The sequence below is a fragment of the Coregonus lavaretus genome, assembly GCF_964263955.1.
Source record: "Coregonus lavaretus genome assembly, chromosome: 37".
Taxonomy (NCBI): domain Eukaryota; kingdom Metazoa; phylum Chordata; class Actinopteri; order Salmoniformes; family Salmonidae; genus Coregonus; species Coregonus lavaretus.
In genome coordinates, this window is record NC_140024.1 from 23,357,383 (window position 1) to 23,374,099 (window position 16,717).

The 16,717-nt window shown below is 43.7% G+C and overlaps 1 protein-coding gene across 3 annotated transcripts in view; it reads left to right on the forward strand.

Moving 5' to 3' along the window:
* LOC311111299 (solute carrier family 12 member 4-like) overlaps positions 1-16,717 on the forward strand; it is a 32,720-nt gene that overhangs the window by 14,396 nt on the left and 1,607 nt on the right. For all 3 annotated transcript variants that reach the window (XM_084154017.1, XM_084154018.1, XM_084154019.1), the window contains exons 7-23: positions 3,113-3,354; positions 3,715-3,929; positions 4,768-4,932; positions 5,104-5,202; positions 5,420-5,477; positions 5,685-5,859; positions 8,413-8,531; positions 9,916-10,014; positions 10,903-11,022; positions 11,140-11,244; positions 11,444-11,612; positions 12,279-12,474; positions 12,752-12,921; positions 13,207-13,338; positions 13,748-13,855; positions 15,104-15,291; positions 16,390-16,523. In XM_084154017.1, the coding sequence (XP_084010143.1) occupies positions 3,113-3,354; positions 3,715-3,929; positions 4,768-4,932; positions 5,104-5,202; positions 5,420-5,477; positions 5,685-5,859; positions 8,413-8,531; positions 9,916-10,014; positions 10,903-11,022; positions 11,140-11,244; positions 11,444-11,612; positions 12,279-12,474; positions 12,752-12,921; positions 13,207-13,338; positions 13,748-13,855; positions 15,104-15,291; positions 16,390-16,523 (2,494 nt within the window). The remainder of the gene's footprint in view (positions 1-3,112; positions 3,355-3,714; positions 3,930-4,767; positions 4,933-5,103; positions 5,203-5,419; positions 5,478-5,684; positions 5,860-8,412; positions 8,532-9,915; positions 10,015-10,902; positions 11,023-11,139; positions 11,245-11,443; positions 11,613-12,278; positions 12,475-12,751; positions 12,922-13,206; positions 13,339-13,747; positions 13,856-15,103; positions 15,292-16,389; positions 16,524-16,717) is intronic.

Below are 16,717 nucleotides of genomic sequence, written 5' to 3' on the forward strand. Positions count from 1 at the left end.
CATGTAATGTTACTGTTGTAGACTGTAGTATATGACTGATATTTGTATATTCGGAGTACTCAAAATAGATACATATAAAGTGAAAGACGTCTGTTCTGACCTTATAGCGAGTTGTAGAAGTCATTATAAGTGCATTAAGAATACACATATAAGGCATTATATGTGTGTTCCCAGTGGTGGAAAAAGTACCCAATTGTTATACTTGAGTAAAAGTAAAGATACCTTAATAGAAATGACTCAAGTAAAAGTGAAAGTCACCCAGTAAAATACTACTTGAGTAAAAGTCTAAAAGTATTTGGTTTTAAATATACTTAAGTATCAAAAGTAAATGTAATTGCTAAAATATACTTAAGTATCAAAAGTAAAAGAAAAGTATAAATCATTTCAAATTCCTTATATTAAGCAAACCCAAAACAATTAGCCAGGAGCACGCTCCAACACTCAGACATAATTTACAAACGAAGTACAGTGGCTTGCGAAAGTATTCACCCCCATTGGCATTTTTCCTATTTTGTTGTCTTACAACCTGGAATTAAAATGGATTTTTGGGGGTTTGTATCATTTGATTTACACAACATGCCTACCACTTTGAAGATGCAAAATATTTTTTATTGTGAAACAAACAAGAAAAAATACAAAAAAACGTGCACAACTATTCACCCCCCAAAGTCAATACTTTTGTGACGAGTACTGAGGATACGAAGAGGCAGGATGCAGACGCAGGAATCAACAATGTAAAGGTTTACTTAACACTGAGCAAGAGAACAACAAGACACTAACAATCACACACAACACCGAACAGTCCAGGGCTATATAGGGGTGGTGATGAGATGATGAGGTGCAGGTGCGCTGGAGGAGATTAGGGTGCATTGGGTTTCCATTCCGGTGTTGCCGAGGTGGTGTGCTCAGACCGGTGGCTCAGTAGACCGGTGTCATGTGAATTTCTATCTCTAATTCAACCTAAGCTTGAATCATTACCAGAGGTTGTAAGGCTCTGGTTTTAATCATCAATGATTCAAGGTCCACAACCACGAAGAAGGATTTTTTGTATGTTTATTCATGGAGAGCTCTGGGGACAAAGACCCAAACATACGATTTTATACCTCCTGAACTTGACTCCTCCCACCTTTAGGTGGGTTTTCTAAACAGTTTCCGCCTTCCCCCTTGAATGTTTAGTACCGCCCCCTCTGTTAGTTGTTTGACACTACATGATAATTCTAACATTTATACTGTATTTGGGGTGAAATCCTTTAGTCATTATTCTTAAAATCCAAATTAATCTAACAACCGGCTAATCAGAGCGCCGGAGGGGAGCAACGGGAGGAGACGTGACAACTTTGTAGAGCCACCTTTTGCAGCAATTACAGCTGCAAGTCTCTTGGGGTATGTCTCTATAAGCTTGGCACATCTAGCCACTTGGATTTTTGCCCATTCTTCAAGGCAAAACTGCTCCAGCTCCTTCAAGTTGGATGGGTTCCGCTGGTGTACAGCAATCTTTAAGTCATACCACAGATTCTCAATTGGATTGAGGTCTGGGCTTTGACTAGGCCATTCCAAGACATTTAAATGTTTCCCCTTAAACCACTCGAGTGTTGCTTTAGCAGTATGCTTAGGGTCATTGTCCTGGTGGAAGGTGAACCTCCGTCCCAGTCTCAAATCTCTGGAAGACTGAAACAGATTTCCCTAAAGAATTTCCCTGTATTTAGCGCCATCCATCATTCCTTCAATTCTGACCAGTTTCCTAGTCCCTGCCGATGAAAAACATCCCCACAGCATGATGCTGCCACCACAATGCTTCTCTATGGGGATGGTGTTCTCGGGGTGATGAGAGGTGTTGGGTTTGCGCCAGACATAGCGTTTTCCTTGATGGCCAAAAAGCTCAATTTTAGTCTCATCTGACCAGAGTACCTTCTTCCATATGTTTGGGGAGTCTCCCACATGCCTTTTAGCGAACACCAAATGTGTTTGCTTATTTTTTTCTTTAAGCAATGGCTTTTTTCCGGCCACTCCTCCGTAAAGCCCAGCTCTGTGGAGTGTACGGCTTAAAGTGGTCCTATGGACAGATTCTCCAATCTCCGCTGTGGAGCTTTGCAGCTCCTTCAGTGTTATCTTTGGTCTCTTTGTTGCCTCTTTGATTAATGCCCTCCTTGCCTGGTCCGTGAGTTTTGGTGGGCAGCCCTCTTTTCGCAGGTTTGTTGTGGTGCCATATTCTTTCAATTTTTTAATAATGGATTTAATGGTGCTCCGTGGGATGTTCAAAGTGTTGGATATTTTTTTATAACTCAACCCTGATCTGTGCTTCTCTGCAACTTTGTCCCTGACCTGTTTGGAGAGCTCCTTGGTCTTCATGGTGCCGCTTGCTTGGTTGTGCCCCTTGCTTAGTGGTGTTGCAGACTCTGGGGCCTTTCAGAACAGGTGTATATATACATGTGACAGATCATGTGACACTTAGATTGCACACAGGTGGATTTTATTTAACTAATTATGTGACTTCTGAAGGTAATTGGTTGCACCAGATCTTATTTAGGGGCTTCATAGCAAAGTGGGTGAATACATATGCACGCACCACTTTTCCGTTATTTATCTTTTAGAATTTTTTGAAACAAGTTATTTTTTTCATTTCACTTCACCAATTTGGACTATTTTGTGTATGTCCATTACATTAAATCCATATAAAAATCCATTTAAATTACAGGTTGTAATGCAACAAAATAGGAAAAACGGCAAGGGGGATGAATACTTTTGCAAGGCACTGTATGTGTTTAGTGAGTCCACCAGATCAAAGGCAGTAGGGATGACCAGGGATGTTCTCTTGATAAGTGTGTGAATTAGACCATTTTCCTGTCCTGCTAAGCATTCAAAATGTAACGAGTACTTTTGGGTGTCAGGGAAAATGTATGGAGTAAAATGTACATAATTTTCTTTAGGAATGTAGTGAAGTAAAAGTAAAAGTTGTCAAAAATATAGATAGTAAAGTAAAGATACCAAAAAAACTACTTAAGTAGTACTTTCAAGTATTTTTACTTAAGTACTTTACACTTTACACCATTGTGTGTGCCTCACAGAAAGTGTACTTACTTAAATTACTTCTGTTGTCATTGTCCTCTCCCAGAAATACCTGGTCCCCCAGGCGGCCATCTTCCACGCCAGCGACCACCACGGGGGCGACAGTGCCATCCTCAACAACATGAGGGTCTACGGCACCATCTGTCTCAGTCTCATGGCCGTGGTGGTTTTTGTGGGGGTGAAATACGTCAACAAGCTGGCCTCTCTCTTCCTGGCCTGTGTCATTATCTCTATTGTCTCCATCTACGCCGGGGCCATCAAGTCCATTTTCCAACCGCCCGACTTCTCGTAAGGCACTGTGTATTTGTTGACTTCTTTGTCTAAACAGGAAATGGGGATAATGGTATAATTTGTGTGGATTTAATTTGGTGTTAATGATTGTTCAGTTTTTCCCCAACGGAAGCCAAGACACTTGTTGTTCCGCTGGCTGGAATGGTCCAGGGAGATATAATTGTATTTCCATTGTTGAACTTTGTCCTAAAGATGTAGCTACTGTACGCATACTGTAAATGTTTTTCAGTGTAGCTATAATGTAGCTAATATTTGATCTAACGTAGAGTGAAAACACAGATATTATCATCACATTATCATGACATGTTTTCATCACTCTGTTGATAATCATAACCAATAATATCCCTCTTTCTCCAGGATCTGTATGTTGGGTAACAGGACATTGGTGAGAGATCAGTTTGACGTGTGTAGTAAGACGGTTCTACAGGGCAATGTGACTGTAGCTAGTCAGCTGTGGAGGAACTTCTGTAGCTCTGGCAACATAAGTAGTCCTCAATGTGACGACTACTTCAACCAGAACAACGTTACAGAGATACAGGGAATACCAGGACTGGCCAGCGGCATCATCAGCGGTAAGGACCATAGTTGTAATGATATGGCTATTACCACACTGGGTGAAGTCTAGGATACAGATCTAGGATCAGCTTCCCCCTCCCACAATCCTAACCTTAACCATTAATGGGGGGAAATGTATAACTGACCCAATATTAGCGTCTAGGGGCAAATTCACTCTTTTACTATAGCCATTGGGGACCAGCCAGCTATGGGGCAGCAGAGCCACATCCACTTTACAATGGTGATATGTAATTACAGTAAAACATGCACTTTGAGATTTCTGCAGACTTTGTGTACAACATGTTTGTAGTGATTTAGCTATCTAAAAAGTGAATTTATATATACTATTATAACAATAATTTGTGATGCTGTAGTGCAGGACTTCCCAACCCTGTTCATGGAGAGCTATCATGCTGTAGGTTTTTGCTCCAACCCTAATCTAGCACACCTGATTCTAATAATTTGCGAATTGATAAGATTTTTTTTTTTTTTGTCATTTAGCAGACGCTCTTATCCAGAGCGACTTACAGGAGCAATTAGAGTTAAGTGCCTTGCTCAAGGGTACATCAACAGATTTTTCACCTAGTCAGCTCGGGGATTAGAACCAGCAACCTTTCATTTACTGGCACAACGCTCTTACCCACTAAGCTACCTGCAACCATTAATCAGGTTAGTAACACCTGGGGTTGGAGCGAAATCCTACAGTAGGGTAGCTCCCCAGGAACAGGGTTGGGCAACCCTGCTGTAGAGCTTTGGTGGGTGTTGCTGTGCCGTTAGGGGGATGTCATTACGTTGCTTACTTTGTGGATGGGATGCTAGCATATCTATAAAGTTTGTTCCTGATGTGTATTGTAGATAACATGTGGGGAGACTACCTGGAGAAGGGTCAGATCTTGGAGAAGGCTGGTCTGCCCTCAGTAGACGTCCACGGGGCTGTGGAGAGCTTCGGCCTGTACGTCTCAGCTGACATCGCTACCTCCTTCACCCTCCTGGTGGGAATCTTCTTTCCCTCCGCCACAGGTAAGACCTGGCAACCCAGAGCCATAACTGGTAACCCAGACCATGAACTGGCAACACCAGACCAATTGACCAGCTGGCAACCCAGAGACATGTTTGTTCACTGATTGGTTGAGTCAACATTCTGAGTGTTGTCAGTAACTGATGTGTGTCCTTCATGTCCCTGTACTGTAGGTATCATGGCAGGCTCCAACAGATCAGGAGATCTGAAAGATGCTCAGAAGTCCATCCCTATTGGAACCATTTTGGCTATAACCACTACTACCCTTGTCTGTATCCTTCCATGGAGTCAATAGTCAAATCAAATCAGCGTTTATTTGTCACGTGCACAGGATACAGCAGGTGTAAACGGTACAGTGAAATGCCTACCTGCAAGCTCTTCCTTGTCCATATCAATAGGCAGTGTTGTGCCCAAGTTGTTCGATGTCTAGATACATCTGTGTTCCATACTGCATGTGTTTCTGTATGTTCCTTAACATCCTGCCGTCAGATTTCAGCTCTGTTGTTCTGTTTGGGGCCTGTATTGAAGGAGTGGTCCTAAGGGACAAGTAAGTGAACCTGTCTGTAGCATTAGGCCACATCTTTGACATCACAAGCTACATTCAAGTCCAGACAATGGCATGTCTGCTTCTCAACAACATATAGTACAAAGCTTTTAATTATATTTGTTGGTATGGCAAAGCACTTCAAATGCTGTGTTTGTTGGTATTGATAATGGCCTCACTAACAGGTCCATGTCCTCTCCTGTCCTGTAGGTTTGGGGATGCAGTCAGTAAGAACCTGGTTGTGGGGACTCTGTCCTGGCCCTCCCCCTGGGTCATCGTGATTGGCTCCTTTTTCTCCACCGTGGGGGCGGGACTACAGTCCCTGACCGGCGCCCCTCGTCTCCTACAGGCCATCGCCAAGGACAACATCATCCCCTTCCTTAGGGTAGGACCAGCCACCTCGGCAGGTAGCCTAGCGGTTAAGAGCATTGGGACAGTAACCAAAAGGCAGCTGGTTCAAATCCCAGAGCCGACTAGGTGAAAAATATGCCGATGTGCTCTTGAGCAAGGCACTTAACCCTAATTGCTCTGGATAAGAGTGTTTGCTACAATGTAAAAAATTATACACTGGCTATCAGAGCCTTTGTGGTTGGAGCTGTATTGTACATACACACTGTTGTGTCATTTCTATAAAATGCAGAGCTGTTAGTGGACCGGAAAACACAGCCATAATTCAAGGTTTCTCTAGCTGCCACCACTGTTTATACACATTGCTCGGCTCTATGCCCGTGTATGGTTACAGTGGCCCTACGATATGATACACAACTACAAACTACAGTGAACAAGAGAATCGAGTTGCGGATGTCTTTGCTTACTCATTTGAATGAAGCTGAACATATGAGTTAATTTGCATTCCCACATTTCAATTCTTGTTGGTAGAAGAGGATTAGCTATATAAAAGAAGGTAATGTTATGGTTGAGTAACCCTGGTCTATGATCAGCTTAAGCAACCATGAAGAATCAGGTACCAAAAACTGGCCTAGGACCAGCACTTAAAGGCCCAATGCAGCTGTTTTTCAATCAATATCAAATCATTTCTGGGTAACAATTAAGTACCTTACTGTCATAGTTTTCTATTAAAATAGAAAAAAATAGCTTTTTTAGCAAAAAATATTTCTCAAGCAAGAATTTAGCTAGGACTGTCTGGGAGTGGTCCGAGTGGGGTGGGGAAAACTAAAACTAGCTGTTATTGGCAGGGAGGTTGGAACTCTATTTGTTATTGGTCTATTAAAGCTGCACTATGCAGAAATCGCTCTGCCATTTCCTGGTTGCTAAAATTCGAATAGTTTGCCTAATTTCAGTTTATGTGACAAAACAAGCGCACGTATAGTGTAGAGAATCATTGTACCATCTAAACCATTGTGAAATATCTTTTCCATAACCAAACATATATTGTATTTTCAGCTGTTTGAAGCTGGTGTGCAAAACTGAAAGTAAAAGACGCAAAAACAACACTTAAGAACTGGAAGCATATAAATAATGCACATAGAACATATTTACCACTTCTTAGACTTGCTTTCAATGAGAACGACGGATCTCCCGAGTGGCGCCGTGGTCTAAGGCACTGCATCGCAGTGCCAGCTGTGCCACAAGAGATCCTGGTTTGAATCCAGGCTCTGTCGTAGCCGGCCGCGACAGGGAGACCCATGGAGCGGCGCACAATTGGTCCAGGGTAGGGGAGGGAATGGCCGGCAGGGATGTAGCTCAGTTGGTAGAGCATGGCGTTTGCAACGCCAGGGTTGTGGGTTCGATTCCCACGGGGGGCCAGTATGAAACATTTAAATATAAAAATAACTAACTGTAAGTCGCTCTGGATAAGAGCGTCTGCTAAATGACTAAAATGTAAATCTATAACTCACATTTCTATGTGAATTTGGTCGGGTCGCCCAAAAAGTTACATATTGCAGCTTTAACCAATTTACTGCCTGGTGATGTCACCAGACAAGCCGAAACTCCCACCCTTGCAAACCTGCTGATTAGGAGGTCCTGTGTAGATTGTATTTTCAATCAGCAACTATCAGGAAATAACACTGATTTTAAAAAAAATATACCACATTGGCCTCCCGAGTGACGCAGCAGTCGAAGGCACTGCATTGCGGTGCTTGAGGCGTCACTACAGACCTGGGTTTGATCCCAGGCTGTTTCACAACCGGCTGTGACCGGGAGTCCCATAGGGCAGCGCACAATTGGCCCAGCATTGTCCGGGTTAGGGGAGGGTTTTGCCAGGGGGGGGGGCTTTACTTGGCTCATCGCGCACTAGCGACTCCTTGTGGTAGGCTGGGCACCTGCAGGCTGATTTCGGCCGTCAGTTGAACGGCGTTTCCTCAGGCACATTGGTGCAGCTGGCTTCCGGGTTAAGCGGGTGGGTGTTAAGAAGCGCAGTTTGGCGGGTCATGTTTCGGAGGACGCATGACTCAACCTTCACCTCTCCCGAGCCCATTGGGGAGTTGCAGCGATGAGATAAGATCGTAATTGGATATTTACAGTTACATTTTAGTCATTTAGCAGACGCTCTTATCCAGAGCAACTTACAGTTAGTGAGTGCATATATTTTCATACTAGTCCCCAGTGGGAATTGAACCCACAACCCTGGCATTGCAAGCACCATGCTCTACCAACTGAGCTACACGGGATATCATGAAATTGGGGAGAAAAAATAGGGTAAAAAAAAATCTGCACACTTTTACAGTGTTAGTTTCATCAGCCGTTGTACAATCTGATACAAAAAACAGTGAAAAGGCTTAATTTTGACTGCACTGGGCCTTTAAAGCCACACAATCCATAAGTTATCTGTCCCCTTGGCTACAATACAACAATTAACAAATAAAAAACAAACAAACCATTAAAAAAACAATGAATGTATTTCAAAAATACATATTTCTGTTATCTGTAAAGAAAATGGACAATGAAGTGTATATTTTCTTATTTCCTGGGGCAGGTGTTTGGTCATGGCAAGGCCAATGGGGAGCCAACCTGGGCACTGTTACTGACAGGACTCATCGCTGAGCTGGGCATCCTCATAGCCTCTCTGGACATGGTGGCCCCTATCCTCTCCATGTGAGTCACACACACACACACGTGCACGAAATAGACTAAACACACAGGTGCATGCACACAGACAAGGAAAAACACACACATGCACGCACACAAACACACTAAACACACACATGCAGACATGCACACAACAAACATGATGATTTAAAAACAGTCAAATAGGGATTATTTCAACTCATATCCATATTCATTACATAATGGTATGTTGTGTGAACTTGCTGAACTTACTCCCATCAGCCAAAGTCATGTACCTTACATGGGAGAAAACAGACTCTTGATGACTCTACTTCCCCTCTCACACACTGTTAATAAACCATTTTCAATGTGTGTGTATCTAGTGGTTATTCCACTCCATCTCACATATGTTTTAATGAACATTATGGTCCTCTGTGGAGTACTTTGGGCGGCAGGTAGCCTGGCGGTTAAGAGGCTGGGCCAATAACTGAAAGGTTGCTGGTTCAAATTCCTGAGCTGACTAGGTGGAAAATCTGTCAATGTGCCCTTGAGCAAGGCACTTAACCCTACTTTCTCCTGTAAGTTGCTCTTGATAAGAGTGTCTGTAAAATGTACTTTAATCAAATCACTTACATTTTAGACAACCACTTCACAAGTGAAACACCTCATTCCAGCCAGGCACCGTGAACACACTCAGCACAAGTGGCTTTTTGTGGAAGGTCACCAAGTGCAGTGGTTCCCAAACTGTGGGTCCAGTTATTTTTTTTGATATATACATTTTAAGGAACTCAATCCGACTTTCAACTTACTGTTGAAGGTTATAATAGTAGAATGCACAAGGTGAAATTTCAAAATTGAGTAGTGCATCATCAGTATTCCTCTTGTCATGTCGGTCATTGCATACCTTAGAGAGCTATTTATAACTCGTCAGAAATGTCCAGATCAACTAGCTCATTTCAGGTAACGTTTTTTAGCTAGGTTTCAGTGCCCATACATTTTGTAGTAATGTTCGAGTCACTCAAGTATCACATGAATACACATTAGACATGGCAAAATGTATAGAATTGCAGGAAATAAGCTTTAAACCTGAAAAAATGTCACTACACCAACAAGAGTGGTGTGAACAGTTTGTGTCATGAACAGTGCTTGTGCCCACAGAAATAGACGTTGTGCGCGTGCGTGCGGGATGTTCCCCAATGCTGGAAGGGGGGCCTGAGTGAAAACGTTTGGAACCCCTGATCTAGTGCACTTTCTTGTGCTTCTGTGTTTTGCCTTCAGTTGAGATGTATTTTAGCAGACTACTAGGCCTATACATCCTGCAACAAGTACATAACTGGACAATTAATGTATTGTAATTCCAAAGCAATATTTCAATGACTAAATCGGTTTGGAATTAATTACATTTTATGGTGTGTGATTTTTTTTCCGACAGGTTCTTCTTGATGTGCTATCTGTTTGTGAACTTAGCCTGTGCTGTGCAGACTTTACTACGGACACCCAACTGGAGGCCTAGGTTTAAATATTACCACTGGTAAGTACAGTACAGGTGTATGTGCGTGGCTGTGTATCCGAGCATACTGTATGTGAGCGATGTAACACTCATTTGTATACGTGTGGGTGTGTTGGCTACACTTCCACTCCATTTGAATAATCTACTTTGCTTTCCTGTTGACTGACTGGAGGACTTTATGCAGACTCCAGCTAGAGAAGCATTTTGTTCTCTGGTGTTCTGCATGGTGACCTAGAAAGAAGGAACTTTACTGTAATAAGCTTCAGTAGCTGAACAAGTATAGCACCTGTCGTGGAAATTCACCACTAAGGACTCAAACTCAATGTTAATGAATCAATCTTTATTAGCACGGCCGGAGAGGTTCACAAACTCAATCCAAGCTTGATGAAAACTCTGAAAAGGGCGTTCCTTCTCAGTCCTTTGATACTGCTATACAAACAAGTCATATAAGCATGATTTTCATTATTCATTATTAACGTAGGTTCCTGCATGTGACTGACGAGGCTTCTTCTCTCAAAGCTGGGACCTTGAAACTGAGATCCTCCTTTTGGTCCCCAGAACAATGTTCTGGGTGTACTGCCAATTGGTCTGAGGAGGAGGTCACAGTCACGAACCAAGATAGAGTGAGAGGAGAAGCTGTTTACAATTCAATGCTAGCTCTTCAGACAACATACATTTCCCTCACACAACATTCCTCCTGAGTCCCTGTCAAATGCAAAGAGTACTACATTTAAAGTGCACATTTTAGCAGATACTCTTATCAGATCGACAGGTTTTTCACCTAGTTGGCTCGGGGATTCGAACCAGTGACTTATCGGTTACTGGCTCAATGCTCTTAACCACTAGGCTACCTGCCACCCATGTACTATAGTATAATGAGTACTACACTACTGTGTGTTTCCCCCACAGGGCTCTGTCTTTTCTGGGTATGAGTATGTGTCTGGCTCTGATGTTCATCTCCTCCTGGTACTATGCCATCGTGGCCATGTGCATCGCTGGCATGATCTACAAGTACATTGAGTACCAGGGGTATGTCTGAACTCTTACCCGTCTCATAACATAATTGTATATAATTGGGTCACTGTATGAGTTAGCTATTTAGGCTAGAGTATATATTCTGATGCTGTCACTCTGTCTCTCTCTCAGAGCGGAGAAGGAGTGGGGAGATGGGATACGAGGTTTGTCCCTCAGTGCTGCGCGGTACTCTCTGCTACGGCTGGAGCATGGACCACCTCACACTAAAAACTGGAGGTAAACATCACTCCTCGTCCATAGTCTTAGATATCTGGTATCTCCAACTTCAGATATGCATAACTACCTCTTCCTTGTCATACATTCTGTACTTTCTCTCACTCTACTGTTTATACTGTTGTTGTTTTTTAGTAAATCAAATAAGTACTTCCAGGTAGATTCTCACGTACTTTGTCTCTCTTGCCCCTCCACTCTCCAGGCCCCAGGTCCTGGTGCTGTTGAAGCTGGATGAGGACCTCCATGTGAAGTATCCCCGTCTGTTGACCTTTGTCTCCCAGCTGAAGGCAGGGAAGGGCCTGACCATAGTGGGCTCTGTCATCCAGGGACAGTTCCTGGACAGCTACGGAGAAACACAGGCCTCTGAACAGGTAGAGATAGAGCTGTATCTTATTTCTCCGACAGTCTACTGTGTGTACAAGAAAAAGACATTTTGCCGTACTGTAGCTTTATTGAATCAGTTCAGGATTGTTTGAAGGCTGTTACCATCATTGCTTGGTCATACAGTCCACTTTACAAAGCTATAAGAAAGATATCTAATTTCTGTTGTCTCCTTTGCGCTGTCAGAAGAACCGATGTGGATGTGGTGGAGGAGTCAGGCGCAGGACACAGAGGATTCGTCCAAAATACTTTACTAGTCCAAAGTGCAACAAAACAATACACGACCTCGAAAACAAATGGAGGCGAGGGAATTACGCAACATGCGTAAAACAATAAACAAAACTAACAGAGCGCAAACACGCAGCTCCGCACGACAGGCAAACAACAACACACAATCTAACTAATACAAAACAGGGAACTTATAGGACACGTAATCAGAACACAAACAGACACAGGTGTACAAGACAGACTAAAGCAATCACACCCCGAAACATACAACGGTGGCAGCTAGTACTCCGGGGACGGCGAACGGCGAAGCCTGCCCGAACCAGGAGGAGGAGCAGTCCCGGCCGAAACCGTGACATGCGCCAATAAGAATAAGTGAGTTTATTACCAGCTTTATGATTACCTGCATTGTCTGCTCTCCTCCTCGTCAGGCCGTAAAGAACATGATGGAGATTGAGCGGGTGAAGGGTTTCTGCCAGGTGGTTGTGGCGTCCAAGGTGAGGGAGGGCATTGCCCACCTGATCCAGTCCTGTGGCCTGGGGGGCATGAAGCACAACACAGTGGTGATGGGATGGCCCTACGGCTGGAGGCAAAGTGAAGACCCCCGCGCATGGAAGACATTCATTAGTAAGACTCTGATTACTGTAGACTAGCCTGGTCCTACACATGGATCTGACCCGTTCCCCTAAAAATGTTCTAAACAATAACCTCATCCCAGTTTCTCCATGAGAGCATTGGCCATCTCTATGTTTTTGTGGGTTTGGTGGACTGTCCTTCAGCCTGTATAGTATTTGAAGCATTCCATGCTGACTCTTTAGTTAACTGATAGCATCAGCATTGAACTGTATTACATTACATATTACACAAAGTAAACATATTTACCTCTCTGTGCCCCTCCCCACAGACACAGTCCGCTGTACCACAGCAGCCCACCTGGCTCTGATGGTGCCCAAGAACGTGTCCTTCTACCCCAGCAACCATGAACGCTTCACAGATGGCACCATCGATGTGTGGTGGATCGTCCATGACGGAGGAATGCTCATGCTGCTACCTTTCCTGCTCAAACAGCACAAGGTAAAGTCCAGCAGAAACTCTGGGAGCATTTATTGTTGGCCACCATGACTTGAGCGAGACTAAAGGTGTATGGATTTGTTTGTTTAGAAATGTATCTACATTTAAGCAGACGCTCTTATCCAGAGCGACTTAAAGAAGCAGTTAGGGTTAAGTGCCTTGCTCAAGTGCACATCGACAGCTTTTTCAGCTAGTTGGCTCAGGGATTCGAACCAGAGACCTTTCAGTTACTGGCCCAACACTCTTAACTGCTAAGCTACTCCATTCTTACCATGGTGTGTGTTTCAGGTTTGGAGGAAGTGTAAGATGCGTATCTTCACTGTGGCCCAGATGGAGGACAACAGTATTCAGATGAAGAAGGACCTGGCTACATTCCTGTACCAGCTGAGAATAGAGGCAGAGGTGGAGGTGGTGGAAATGGTGAGAGATGTTCCTCCTTAAAGCTAATTATGTCATGATGGTGGAGACGGTGAGAGATGAACCTCCTTAAATCTAATTATGTCATTATGGTGGAGATGGTGAGAGAATTTCCTCCTTAAGCCGAATTATGAAGATGGTGAGATGTTCCTCCTTAAACCAAATTATGTCATGATAGTAGAGATTGGGAGAGATGTCCCTCCTTAAACCTAATTATGTTATGATAGTGGAGATGGTGAGAGATGTCCCTCCTTAAACCTAATTATGTCATGATAGTGGAGATGGGAAGAGAAGTACCTCATACCAGGAGTCTAACATGCAATCCAACTGAGTTTCCATTTTTAAATCACTTCTCTCCCCTTAGTGTATTCAAAGGTCAGGTATTTACGTACTACCATGTTAATTGTTTCAGCATGACAGCGACATCTCGGCCTACACGTATGAGAGGACTCTGATGATGGAGCAGAGGTCTCAGATGCTCAGACAGATGAGGCTGTCCAGCGCAGAGCGAGAAAGAGAGGTACATCTTACACATCCACAAACATCCACAGAATTACACCTGTCAGACCAAACATACTTAACAATAGTTGTGGACCACAGTGAAGGACATATTGAGCTGGTTTCCCAGACCCAGAAGTCTTCTCCTGTATTTAATCATCCTCAGTTGGAGAATCTCCATTGAAAGTGTGATTTAGCCCAGTAGCAGGTTCATCCCAAAGGTGTTCGATGGGGTTAATGTCAGGGCTATGTACAGGCCAGTCAAGTTCTTCCACACCGATCTCGACAAACCATTTCTGTAAGGACCTTTCTTTGTGCACAGGGGCATTGTCATGCTGAAACAGGAAAGGGCCTTCCCCAAACTGTTGCCACAAAGTTGTAAGAACAGAATAATCTAGAATGTAATTGTATGCTGTAGCGTTAATATTTCCCTTCACTGGAACAAAGGGGCCTAGCCCGAACCATGAAAAACAGCCCCAGACTATTATTCCTCCTCCACCAAACTTTACAGTTGGGGCAGGTAGCGTTCTCCTGGCATCCGCCAAACCCAGATTTGTCCGTTGGACTGCCAGATTGTGAAGCATGATTCATCACTCCACTGCTCCAGAGTCCAATTGCGGCGAGCTTTACACCACTCCAGCCGACGCTTGGCATTGCGCATGGTGATTTTAGGATTGTGTGCGGCTGCTTGGCCATTGAAACCCATTTCATGAAGCTCCCGACAAACAGTTACTGTGCTGACGTTGCTTTCAGAAGTAGTTTGGAACTCGGTAGTGAGTGTTACAACCGAGGACAGACACTTTTTATGCGCTACTCGCTTCAACACTCGGTGTTCCCGTTCTGTGAGCTTGTATGACCTACCACTTTGCGGCTGAGCCGTTGTTGTTCCTAGACGTTTCCACTTCAAAATAACACCACTTACAGTTGACCGGGGCAGCTCTAGCAGGGCAGAAATTTGACGAACTGACTTGTTGGAAAGGTGGCATCCTATGACGGTGCCACGTTGAAAGTCACTGAGCTCTTCAGTAAGGCCATTCTACTGCCAATGTTTGTCTATGGAGATTGCATGGCGGTATGCTCGATTATACACCTGTCCGCAACGGGTGTGGCTGAAATAGCCGAATCCACTAATTTGAAGGGGTGTCCACATACTTTTGTATATAAAGTGTATCTACACTAGCATTAAATGAAGCAATGTATGGCCATGCATTTCAAGTAACTCTGGTATGGACATTAGGACATTGTATCCCCTGCACTCTGCCCCCTATAGGCCCAGCTGGTAAAGGACAGACACTCTCTGATCCGTATGGGCAGCCTGTACTCAGACGAGGAGGAGGAGGTGGTGGAGCCTGTAGCTGATAAGATCCAGATGACCTGGACCAAGGAGAAGTACGAGGCAGAAAGGAGGAACAGGAACAACGCACCAGAGAACTTCAGAGAACTCATGAGCCTCAAACCGTGAGTCACTTGTTGTTGGTCTATTGGAAGGCCAGGAGTTTTTCTTGACCCACGTGATCTGACTAGGAAAACCCCCAGGCCTTTCACGTGGTTAGGAAAATCTCCATCCGGCCCCATCTGAGGTAGTCCACTCTCTCTAGTCTTCCTTCTTCTCTCTCTTTTTTTCTGCTTCTGTTGTCTTGCAGACAGAGAATGGTTCATCCTGTGAGTGATGTGTTATTCTGATCACTCTGAGTCTGTAAGTTCCTGTTAGTAATATGTTATTCTGATCACTCGGAGTCTGTAAGTTCCTGTTAGTAATATGTTATTCTGATCACTCGGAGTCTGTAAGTTCCTGTTAGTAATATGTTATTCTGATCACTCTGAGTCTGTAAGTTCCTGTTAGTAATATGTTATTCTGATCACTCGGAGTCTGTAAGTTCCTGTTAGTAATATGTTATTCTGATCACTCTGAGTCTGTAAGTTCCATGCAATGAATTGGAATGGCGGGGTGGGGTGAGCTTTGGTATGTGGACTGCACTTGATGTCTTTCTGCTTTATGACTGAGTTGGTTCATGCTGTTCACTGTTAGATATCTGAACATTATTCCACGGCATTGTTAAAGGGATAGTTCACCCAAATTACAAAATTACATATTGGTTTTCTTACTTTGTAAGCAGTCTATGTACAAGGTATGACAGCAATCCATGCTTTAGTATAGTTTCCCTGGCACCATTTCCACATGCTAACGTTTTAGCATTTGTGGCACAAATCCCATTAAAATCATGGTATCGATATAACATTTCTTGCACATCATGTTCAAAACTTCTATAAGGTACTTTTTTGAGGTTCAAAATCAATTTTAGATACTTTCGGATGATTTGGACATGATGTGTGAAAAATGATAATATCGGTCCCATGACTTGAATGGGACTTGTGCCACAAATGCTAAAACTTTAGCATGTGGAAACAGAGCCAGGGAAACTGGATTGCTGTCATACTTTGTCCATAGACTGCATTCAGGGTAAGGAAACCAATGTGTAATTTGGGTGAACTATCCCTTTAAATACTTGAATGTTCTGGATTGCATTGTAACATCTGTATGTGGTTGTGTCCCAGGGACCAGTCCAATGTGCGGCGGATGCACACGGCAGTGAAGCTGAACGAGGTAATCGTCAACAAGTCCCATGATGCTCGTCTGGTGCTGCTCAACATGCCGGGGCCGCCACGCAACACAGACGGAGACGAGAACTGTATCCTTCACTAACAGCTGCTCTCAATTTACTGGACAACACTGGTCTTAGAGGTCTGTGTGGTACAATATTTCATTTTTTAGGACAGTTTTAGGGCTCATTATGGGGTTAGGGAGTGTAATTTGGGGTTGAGTGTAGCATGAGTTGTGTAAAAGATGACCGAATGAGTATTAGTAGATGGCCAGCCAGCATGC